The sequence below is a fragment of the Streptopelia decaocto genome (genome assembly GCF_964273445.1).
Source record: "Streptopelia decaocto genome assembly, chromosome: 3".
Lineage (NCBI taxonomy): Eukaryota > Metazoa > Chordata > Aves > Columbiformes > Columbidae > Streptopelia > Streptopelia decaocto.
The window spans coordinates 115,857,433-115,868,539 of record NC_138656.1 but is presented as its reverse complement, the minus strand read 5'-3'; the positions used below and the strand labels follow the sequence as shown (position 1 = coordinate 115,868,539).

General features: G+C 45.1%; 1 protein-coding gene across 1 annotated transcript; it reads right to left on the bottom strand.

Annotated features, from left to right (window-relative positions):
• Nucleotides 1–4,139: 4,139 nt before the first annotated feature.
• LOC309438076 (opsin-5-like) lies at nt 4,140–10,734 on the bottom strand (the record flags this gene model as incomplete). Its single annotated transcript, XM_082048983.1, has 4 exons — nt 4,140–4,487; nt 5,746–6,077; nt 6,685–6,978; nt 10,662–10,734. 4 exons carry the CDS (start codon nt 10,732–10,734, stop codon nt 4,140–4,142), a joined length of 1,047 nt encoding a protein of 348 aa, XP_081905109.1.
• Nucleotides 10,735–11,107: the final 373 nt, after the last annotated feature.

Genomic DNA, 11,107 nt, shown 5'->3' with positions numbered 1-11,107 from the left:
TATGATTCTCTGCTTTGGTCAGTCCTGAAGTGGTCAGGCAGTTAACTAGATGATGGTTGTAGGTCCTTCCTGACTGAACTAGCCTAGTCTGTTCTAAGACAGGACAAAGGGCTGGAGATTCTGAGATCCTAATTTATGCATAGGAATTGACTTTGCAATGCATTGTCCTTCCTGATAGATACCATGACAAAACAAGAACCTGACCATAGCACCAAGCCCCAGGACAGTGCCTGTATCATGAAACAAACTTTCCGCTCAATTCTCAATTGGAAAGTAACTTCCCAGTGTGGCAGATGGATCCTATGGAGGACAAATTTCAATGAGGGAATGGAATCCATTTTTCATTCTTAGTGTTTCACAGCCCTCAGGATTGGTGCTTTTGAACTTCTGTTAAGCCGTTCATCAGTCGGTGCTTTACAATGGTCAGCAGCATGACTGTCTCTATTGTGCGGGTAACAGAAGATATAACACAGAATCACAGAATGGTTGGGGTTAGAATGGACCACTGAAGATCATCTAGTCCAGCTCAATTAAGATGAAGTTTAAGTTTTTTTCCCCAAAGTCACACACTATTACTGGAAAAGTACAAGTGGAACCAGGTCTCCGCAATGTGAGCCTCGTGCTTTAACTGCTGGAATAACAACCTCCCTGATGTAATTGATCTTTGTTCTGAAATTAGTCATATTTAATTTTACAGACAGAAAACTGACCCTTAACAGAAGTGATCAAATTCTGTTATTCCATGGCCTAGATGGACAGACTGTCTACAAGGTTTTTCAACGTAAGGCACTAAATTCCAATTTATTTTAAGGCAAATCAGAGTGGTAGTTAGAACCACAGAATCATTTTGGTTGGAAGAGACCTTCAAGATCATCGAGTCCAACCATAACCTAAATCTAGCATTAAACCACGTCCCTAAGAACCTCGTCTAAACTCTTTTTAAATCCCTCCAGGGACGGTGACTCCACCACTTTCCTGGGCAGCCTGTTGTGTTATTTAACTTTATATGTCATCGCCTGAGTAGGGAGCTGCATTTATCCTCAATGGAAAGGAAGGAGCCAAAGGTGGCTCGCTCAGATGCAGATTTCCACACTGTAAACTTCCACAGCCTGCTGAGATAACTGCCAGTATGTGAGTGGGTTAGTTAGATGTTCTTGGAGTTTTTACCTCAAATATTTGTGTTGGGACGAGTGCACTGGTGACTGTAAAAATTCGGATGCCCAAATTCACTCCTGAGATAAGTGCATTCTGCTTCGGTGCCTTAGAAGATCACTTAGTTGACAACACAGGCCAGGGCTGGGCAGGAAATACCATGAAATTACTTATAATCTGACCGTAAATTAACTTCATGAAATGTAAGAAAAAACAACTAGCCCCCTGACATTAATGCTATATGTGCTTTCCTAGTTCTCTGGTCCAAAGGCAGCCCTGCCTTTTCAATTTTCTGTATAAAACCATCCAAAATTCAGAGTCTCTGCTGGGGAAGTTCGGATTTGCTTCTCGCTGAGTCTGTAAAATGAAAAAGGTTTGAGCCATATTTGTTACACAAACACCTGGACTTTGATTTTTGAAAATGAAAATAATAAACAGGTAATAAATCAGACTATTAAAGTATTATACTCTAACAATAAATATACAGGTCTTTTGGTTTTACAGAGATTTTGTATTGTAGAGTGGCATGTTTTTCATATTACATAAATTTTAAAAGCATTTACAAGTGGATGTGGACCTGTTCTGCTCCTAAATTTTTCATGTTACCTTACGTTATGAATGTGCATGTCATTGTTCCATTCACAAATCTGCAATTAGCAGATGGGAATTTATATTTTGCTGTTTATTTTGGACAGCAAACAACTGCCTAAGTGGAAACAAACCCCTTGAGGTGGAAGAGGTTTAATTTTCCTCTTGGGTTATTTTTTAAAGCTGAAAAAATGCTGATAATTGACATTTACCGTAACAAATCCCTTTGCAGCATGTTAACATTTTCTCCACACTCCTCTGCCCCTTCTTTTCTTTATCGTCCCTTTCACATTTCCCTCTGCCATCTCCTCTCCCTCCCCAGGAACACACTTTCCTAACACTCTCCTGCCTCTTCTCCTCTTCCCAAATACTTTCCTTCATCTTTCATAAGCTCCCCCTTCACTTACTGGTGACATTACTGTTCCTTAAAGTTTCCTAAAGCCCAACTTGGTAATAAATTTGTGCAGCTTAGTGTACGTCTTAGCTCTCATTTTGTTTGTTCTTTTGTAATCCAGACTCCACAGAGAAATAAATTCTCATAGACACAGATGTGCTCAAGCCTGTCTTTTAATGCTGTTTTTTGCCTTAGCTGTAGTTCAGAAAATGAAACTAATTATTAGGATTTCAGAAGTAATTATTAGGGTTTGAGTGTGCTAGAAGTTTTCAAGAAGTCAAAGTCCTTTCACTATCATTTCAGATTGTTGTTTAAAACCTGTGCCAAATCTGCCCATGATTTAACTCTTCTTGTCTTAACTGAAACTAATACAAAGATAGATGTGATCAGCTGAGTAAACAGGGGAAGCAAGAACTGCTGCAGCTCAAGCCATATTTTGTACATTTCATACCCTAGAGAGATGTTTATGTCCCTTAAAATCACAAAGAGTCAGAGAGCATGCGATTTAAATTGTAGGAGCTCATCTTTTCCACCTCATAATCTCTTTGGTTAAAAACAGGCCAGCAGGATGACATTACGGTTGTACATATTCTTTAAAGCTGATCAGCAAATTCCCTTCTCTGTTGTAATTGTGTTGGTGCTCCAGCCGGTGCGGAACTTGGTGTCTCAGGAGCTCACACCAAAGCGATTAGCGCTGGGACAGCATCTGCAGGATCTGCCGGGCAGGTTGTCCTATAGATGTCTTTTGGTGTGTTATACAGAATCCTCCTCCAGAAAACAAATGCTCTGACAGCTGTAATGGTAGCAGAGCTGTTATAGCACAGAATCACAGGAAGGTTGGGGTTGGAAGGGACCTCTGGAGATCATCCAGTCCAACCCACCTGCTAAAGCAGGTTCACCAGAGCAGATCACACAGGAAGGTGTCCAGGTGGGTTTGAATGTCTCCAGAGAAGGAGACTCCACAGCCTCTCTGGGCAGCCTGTTCCAGGACTCTGGCACCTCAGAATAAAGAAGTTTCTCCTCATGTTCAGATGGAACCTCCTGTGCTTCAGTCTGTGCCCGTTGCTCCTCATCCTGTCATTGGGCACTTCTGAACAGGGTCTGGTCCATCCTCCTGACACCCACCTTGAGATGTTTATAAGTATAAATAAGCTCCCTGATCTCAGCAAGCAACAGCCTAAGTGCACAGTTCTTTTTGCTAAGAGATTCCTTCACTTCTTGTGCTATTTGTGACATGCAGACGACATCCTTCACAGACTGCCACCTTCCCACTGAACCTCTTCAGACAGAGGCTGCTCAGCTCCCGTTTGAGCTCATGTCTTGAGGAGCTGGAATTACATTATATGAAGCAAGGAACTGTTGACCTCTATAATTTGCTGCCAGCCACTTCATCATCTTCTCCTGGTAGTGATTATTTCTTGCTACCCATATCGTTTTCTGCCTATGTTACCGGAAAGCTACACTCTCAGCTGTGTTTGTTGGGTAACACTTCGCGTTCAACCTACGGTTTTATCTGATTGCTGTTTTAATGACAGAGCCACAAGTTTGCGGATAGATGGCATTAAAAAGTCATAATAATAATAATAATAATAATAATAATAATAATAATAATAGTCCTCTTTCAATTATAGCTGTTTCCCTGAAAATAAGTTTAGTTTATATGTTTTCGATGTTTAGTACATAAACCTATTTCCTCTAAAGTGGTAATTGTAGATAATTTTTTTGGTGCAGCTTAAAGACAATATTTGAGAGTTGCTTAAAAATATATACTTAAACCTCTGTACTTGTTATAATATATGGAGGAAATCTATTTCCTCTTAAGTGGAAATTCTTGAAAAAAATAGTGGTTTATTTTGTTATATAGCTTAAAGAGAATATTCGAGAATTGCTTAAAAATATATACTTAAACCTCTCTATTTGGCAACCCCACTTGGTGAATTCCTACTCATTTGGACCCATGAGTGAGTCCAAGTTTTGACCTGTGTTGTGAAACCATCGCTGCGTTTCAGTGAGTTGCAGCTCCCCGGTTCTCCACCTTCGCAGCAGAGGAGAGACGCACATTGTCTCTCCCGCTCCACATCATCGACACCGGATTTTCAGCCGAATTGTCAGTGCTGAAGAAAGGAACCCGCCAGCCCCAGCAACACTGCAACTGCTTAATTTCACGACGGAAAGTTTTGCTGAAGATGTAATAAATGAAAGGGTTGTACGCCGTGGAAGATTTGGCAAACAGACAGGGCAGCAGCGTAACGATGGGCTGTAGGGAGTCGCTGGAGTTAAATATGGACCAAAAGCTGGCTGCTGCATACGGTGTCCACGAGCTCAGGAACCCAACCGAGATGAGCACGGCCATCTGCAAGGGAAACAGGGCTTCAGTTGCCAGCTTGCACTGATAGGGCCTGATGCTCAGGCATGTGGTGTGTGGATGAAACCACACCTGAACCAGCTGAAACACCCAAAAACGATATGCTTGCTGTGTGTGACATGAGCACAAGTGACACTGGACAGTGCATACACACAGAATCACACAGAATGTTACAGACTGGAGGGACCTCGAAAGATCATCAAGTCCAATCCCCCTGCCAGAGCAGGAACATCTAGATGAGGTTGCACAGGAAGGTGTCCAGGTGGGTTTTGAATGTCTGCAGAGAAGGAGACTCCACAACCCCCCTGGGCAGCCTGTTCCAGTGTCTGTCACCCTCACTGAGAAGAAGTTTCTTTTCATATTTAAGTGGAACCTCCTGTGTTCCAGTTTGCACCCATTGCCCCTTGTCCTACCATTAGTTGTCATCGAGAAGAGCCTGGCTCCATCCTCATGGCACTCACCCTTTACATATTTATAAATATTAATGAGGTCACCCATCAGTCTCTTCTTCTCCAAGCTAAAGAGCCCCAGCTCCCTCAACCTTTTCTCATAAGGGAGATGCTCCACTCCCTTCAGCATCTTTGTTACTCTGCGCTGGACTCTCTCAAGCAGTTCCCTGTACTTCTTGAACTGAGGGGCTTTTTTTTTTTGGTGCTTTTATTCCCACCTCGCAGATCTACACTTTGATTATTTTTTTTTTTTTTAATGAGGAAGTTGTTGTTTTCATTTCCTTCCCTGACTCTGGCCGTGCTATGTCTTGGGAGACACAACCCAACCAGACAGTACAGCCTATCAACACATTGGCATCTAGAAAGCTGGGTAAATTCAGCTTTTCCACAAGAAATTCTATGTAACTCTCACTCTGAATGCCACCTCAGTCAATCAAAAATATCTAGGATGACAGAACAAGACCTCCACCCCAACTACAATGTGAGTGGATTTAACAGCTGTTCCAGCATGACTGGAAATCTGTATGTCTGTGAAAATTATCAGTTCAACTGCCCTAAAGAAGGTTTAACAAGATGCATTGTACCTATGATATTTTATCCCGATCACGCTCCTGGAATGACACAGATCCCAGGAGCCCCCTGCTCCTCTGAGGAGTGCAGAGCGTGGGTGGGATCCCACAACTCTTTGGTCAACATTAGCCAAACGCAATGAAGGGTCATCGTGCGCCATGCACGAGCAGAGCCGGTTCTCTGCAAGCTCCTGATTACTTCAGGCTCTTCTCACCAAGATAACTCACCAGTGTCAGCTTCTTCTCCAGTTTAGCTGCGTGAGGGATCCTGTCGATATTCTGGATCTCCTGGTATGCTTTATGAACCTTCCAGGCAATTCCCAAGTAACAGGCAACAATGGTCAGTGCAGGCAGGACTGTGCACAGGAGGAACATGCTCAGGATGAAGGAAAAGCCATTGGAGGAGTTGTGGAACTTGCTCCAGGCTATTGTACAGGAGATGCCAAATGGCTCGGGGCCATAGTAGCCCCAGCCTACCAAGGGCAGAATGGCCCAGAGCAAGGAGTAGAGCCAGATGGAAGTAATCAAGAAGCAAACAGCGTTCTTGGTGATTTTGCTGCCTGCAAGAAAGAGGAAGAGCAAGCATATATGGATGGCATCTCAGCCACATGTTTTTTGCCATAACTCATTCTCCAACAGAAGAATGGTGGCTACAAATATGCCTGGGATGCTGCTGCAGTTCCCTAACATTTGGTCTAATTGAGAAACATAACAGAGATTGCCCATGGATTGGGTGACACCTGAGTGCAGCCCTTGGTGCTGATCTAAAGTTTAGGAAGTCAGGGAGCTTTACAAGATCAAATTGACCCATAATGTGAAATGTTCCCAGCCCAGGAATGCCAGGAGAACACTCTTTCCCCCCAAATTTCAGTATGTCTTCTTGCACACAAACAGCAAGATGAGACAGTCTCGTCCAGCAAAACATTTGGGCTGTGCTCCTTCAGGTAGTTTCACTTGGTATTAGCAAGAAGTGAGAAGCCTCATTGTTTAAGAAGGAATTTAATCAGAACCTTCTAGGAGCATTAGAGGGTTGATATTGGACTAAAAGTTGAGGCTTATTCCTCCAGTTATTGAAGTGATACTCCAGGCCATATTCAGCAAAGGACCTTTCTGAACTTAATAGCCCAAATGCACCATTCTCAAGTTACCAGAGACATAATTACTTACTGTTAGATTTGGATGAATTGGTGACAAGGAATCGAATCACAGCCATGGCACACAGGGTCATCATACTGCAGACGCCAAAAAGGAATCCCATCAGGGCATAATAGATGCAGGACGCATCTCCTCCCAGCCAAGCGTGGTTCCAGGCGGATGCAATGGCCAGCGGATACATGCTGATGGCCATTCCAATATCCGCTACTGCCAGGTTGACAGTAAGCAGCTCTGGTGACTTCAGGAGGGAAGAGCGTTTCACAGCTGTAGCAAGGACAACTGAATTTCCGAGGACTGTGAGGATGGCTGAAAGAGAAGAATCAACACAGACAATAATATCACATAGTTAACACAGCTGTGAAATGCTTATCTATACATAGGATGTGGAAACACTAGCCTGGGTCTTAAGTCTACACGACAGGACAGACTGGGAGACTAGCCTGAATTCAGCACCTGCCAGGTCATCACTATCACAGAATCATAGAATAGTGTAGGTTGGAAGGGAACTTCAAAGCTCATCCAGTGCCACCCCTGCCATGAGCAGGGACATCTTCACCCAGATCAGGTTGCTCAGAGCCCCATCCAGCCTGGCCTGGGATGTCTCCAGGGATGGTTCATCCACCACCTCCCTGGCCAACCTGGGCCAGTGTTTCACCACCATTACTGTAAACAATTTCTTCCTCATGTCTGGCCTAAATCTCCCCTCCTTTAGTTTAAAACCATCACCCCTTGTCCTGTTGCAATAGGGCCTGCTCAAAAGTCTGTCCCTGTCTTTCTTATCAGCCCTTTTTAAGCACTGAGAGGCCACAATAAGGTGTCCCCTGCTACGTTGTGCTGATGCTCTGCAAACACAGTAGTGTGTATCTGCCATGCCCTGCTATGAAACCTTGTACTTTAGCCCATGGCAAGGAAACATATTCTCTTACATAGCAGATAGGAAATGTCACCTAGATGGCATTTCTGAGAGCTGCTGCACAGCTCGGAATCCTCATCATGGCATCTGTGGTTTTGCTTCAGCTGGCTCTAGGGTTTCAATTCCTGCTTTCTTGCGAGGCAGGGAATTCCCTGTCAGGCTGTGTTCCCACTATGGACCTACTAGAGCACAGAACACTTCAGATTTCTGTTCACAGCCTCCTGTAGGGCTGGCCAGCCCTACCAACCGGGGGAAATTTTGTCATATAAATAGTAGACCATATCTTGTCCCTTGTCACATTATAGCTCTTTACTTCCATCTCACACCACCCTCTCCATGCACTATATCCCACCTATTTCCCTGAGGCTCCTATCATGTGAACACTCCGTACTCATTCACTCTACTCTTACAGTATCTCACACATCATGCTATCAAGTAAAATGGAACTATCCAGCTCCATTTTTCCCTGGTAATATCCCCATATACATCTCTGTCCTACTGAAGAACTCCATCTATCCTACTCATTTGTCTCCTCCTTCCACCTGGTGCCCTCCACTTCCCAAAGCCTTCCCGCCTGGCCAGCAGGTGGAGGGAGGTGATTCTGCCCCTCTGCTCTGCTCTGGTGAGACCCCACCTGCAGTCTGTGTCCAGCTCTGGGGTCCTCAGTGCAGGACACACATGGACCTGTTGGAGAGGGGCCAGAGGAGCCACAGAAATGATCTGAGGCTGGAACAGCTCTGCTGGGAGGACAGGCTGAGAGAGTTGGGGTTGTTCAGCCTGGAGAAGAGAAGGCTCAGGGGAAACATTATTTCAGCCTTTCAGTACTTAAAAGGAGCCAATAAGAAAGATGGGGACAGACTTGTTAGCAGGGCCTGTTGCGATAAGACAAGCGGTGATGGTTTTAAACTAAAGGAGGGGAGATTCAGGCCAGACATGAGGAAGAAATTGTTTACACTGAGGGTGGTGAAACACTGGCCCAGGTTGCCCAGAGAGGTGGTGAATACCCCATCCCTGGAGACATCCCAGGCCAGGCTGGATGGGGATCTGAGCAACCTGATCTGGGTGAAGATCCCTTCCAACCCAAAGTTTTCTGTGATTCTCTTTGCAATGGATCTTCCAGTGGAGCCCCAGCACAAGCCTCCTTGGCTCTGAGCTGCCTTGACAGTCAACATGTGGTGTCTGGTCAAGCAGCTGAGAATCACAATGTGCTGCAGTTCTGACACCCACACTGTTCTGGTGGTCTCTGAGTCAGTGAGACCAGACCATAGAATTTGTTTAGCCAGGTCAGAGATTGCTTTGCAAAAGGACCTGCCAGACATACGTTACTCAGATATGCCAAAGGGCTCCAAAGCGTTCACGACAACAGTGTCAAAAGTACATGTAGCAAACAACTCATTTTTTCTTTCAAGTGAACATTGTGCTGGAGCTCCCTTTTGATCAAAGGTTTTCCTAAGAATCTGTCCTCTAAAGTCAGAAGTAGGGAAACAGCAATATTTTCTGTCATGTTCCCTTGGTGCTGTGAAAGCAGAAAGGCTGCATTTGCCCACTGATGCCCCATAATAAAGTGCCCACAGATTAACTAATAAAGGCACATGCAGCAAAACAGAATAAATACATTGCCATAAAACCAAGGATGGGCAGAGATGCCAAGAGAAAGCCTTGAACCGAAGAGATGTACAAATCTGAGACCCCGCATCCCTCATTCCTTCACTTTCTAACCACACACATTCACTTGGTACCTCTGGATATGCTTGAAGGGTCCCCTGAGCTCTCAAGAGCTCTATGTCTGCACACACAGAGATGCCCACAATTGCTTGGCACAGGGCCTCTTGCTGACAGACAGCAACCTGTGGCTGGGTGGGAAGATCACTCTCCTGCCAAAAGACAGCGGCAGGCTGGGACATCCTCAGGCTTCGGGAGCAAAATCAACCCAGTTCACTTTCTTCTGTGAGAGCTCTAATCACTGTGCAAGAGGTAGGGAGTAGAACTCAGTCATCAGGGGTGGGCATCCCGGCCCAGCCTTTATTTTACTTCGACAGATGCTATTCCCCTCCATCCTGCTCCCTGTGAGGCTGCTGGATAGCACAGGAGAAAACTCTGGTCTGTATCTATGTGCTTCCTCTTGTGTGAGAAAACAGCTGGCATCCTGACTTGCATTAAAAGAAAAAAATTCATTGTTTTAGAGATTTTTCTCACCCTGAGTTGTACTCTCTGCTGTCAGCACAACTAAGGGGACAGTACAGTGTGTGGAGAAACATGGGTGAGATGTGAAATGTTCAAGTCCAGCATTGTTGCCCAAAGCTTCTCTATTAAGGCACATAGAAATACATGTTTGTCTTTCTTAAATGTGTCTCAACTGGGGTTTTCAAATGAGCTGAAGGAAGGAAGGTACTTGCATCTCAGCAAAATTCAGTTGGACTGCATGCCTAACCCAATTCAGCTCCTCTCCAAATCTGCAACAAGAGTAAACAAATCACCTGGATACATGCAGCAAACAGACAAGGGAGAAAATGCTTTTCTCAAGCCATGCAGGAGCAGACTGTACGTACCCTCACTTGTATTTCATTGCAAATCTGCCTTCAGCAGGGCAAACAGGCCATTAAATAAACAACAGAACTGCAATTTGGAAACGCTTTGCTATTTAATACCAGTTTATCCTACTAAGACACAGCTGCTTTTCATGCATAGTGATACCTCCCTCCCCCCAAAGATTAGACCAAAGTTGCTCTTCCCTTATCAATACCACGAAACTGGCTGCCCCATCTCTCAATTCACAGGGCTGAGATGTCAGGATAAAATATAAGACAACTTATTTTGAATACTTGTGACACCAGAGAGGCAAACTTGTGCTGGCCAAGTCTTCAGCAATGAAACAAAAGATTGCAAATCTGAACACAAAGATTAATCCTCACATCCAACCGACTCGAAGGCACTAAGCAGGGGAACCTGTGTGGAAATAGATGTTTTATCATTTCCCTCCAGCTTCCTCTGGCTGACCGCAGCATGGATGGAGGAGCCCCAGTATGTCCTCTCCTAGGCTTCAAGCAAACAAGCAGGCTGTGGAGGCAGAACTCACCTATGATCAGAAGAAAGACCCCAGCTCCGTAATCCACAACCGGGTGGAGTTTGGAAATGTATTGCTCATCCATTGTTCCTTGTGGAAGTGGGCGAAGGTTTTAAATCAAAGGTGCAGTGATTGTAGGAGCAAAGGGGCTCTTCCTCATGGTTTGCCGGCTGCAGATGTGAGCTGGGCAGTTGGGTGCTGTGTCTAAAGACCCTTCTGCTTTCTCCTCTCTCCCTCCCTCTGTGTGGCAGGGGAGAAGCCCGGAGGAAGAGCAAGGCTCCCTCCCTGGGGAGACAGAGTGAAAACCAGGCAGAGCCACTGCCGGAGCAATCCCGCCTGCCTGGCAGAGCATCTCTCCACCCACCCCCTCCTCTCGCACTGCTCTGCTCCTTGGCTTGTCAAAGCAACTTCACACTGCAAATCCCCTCAGACTGCCATTGCTGAGCAAAAAACAATTG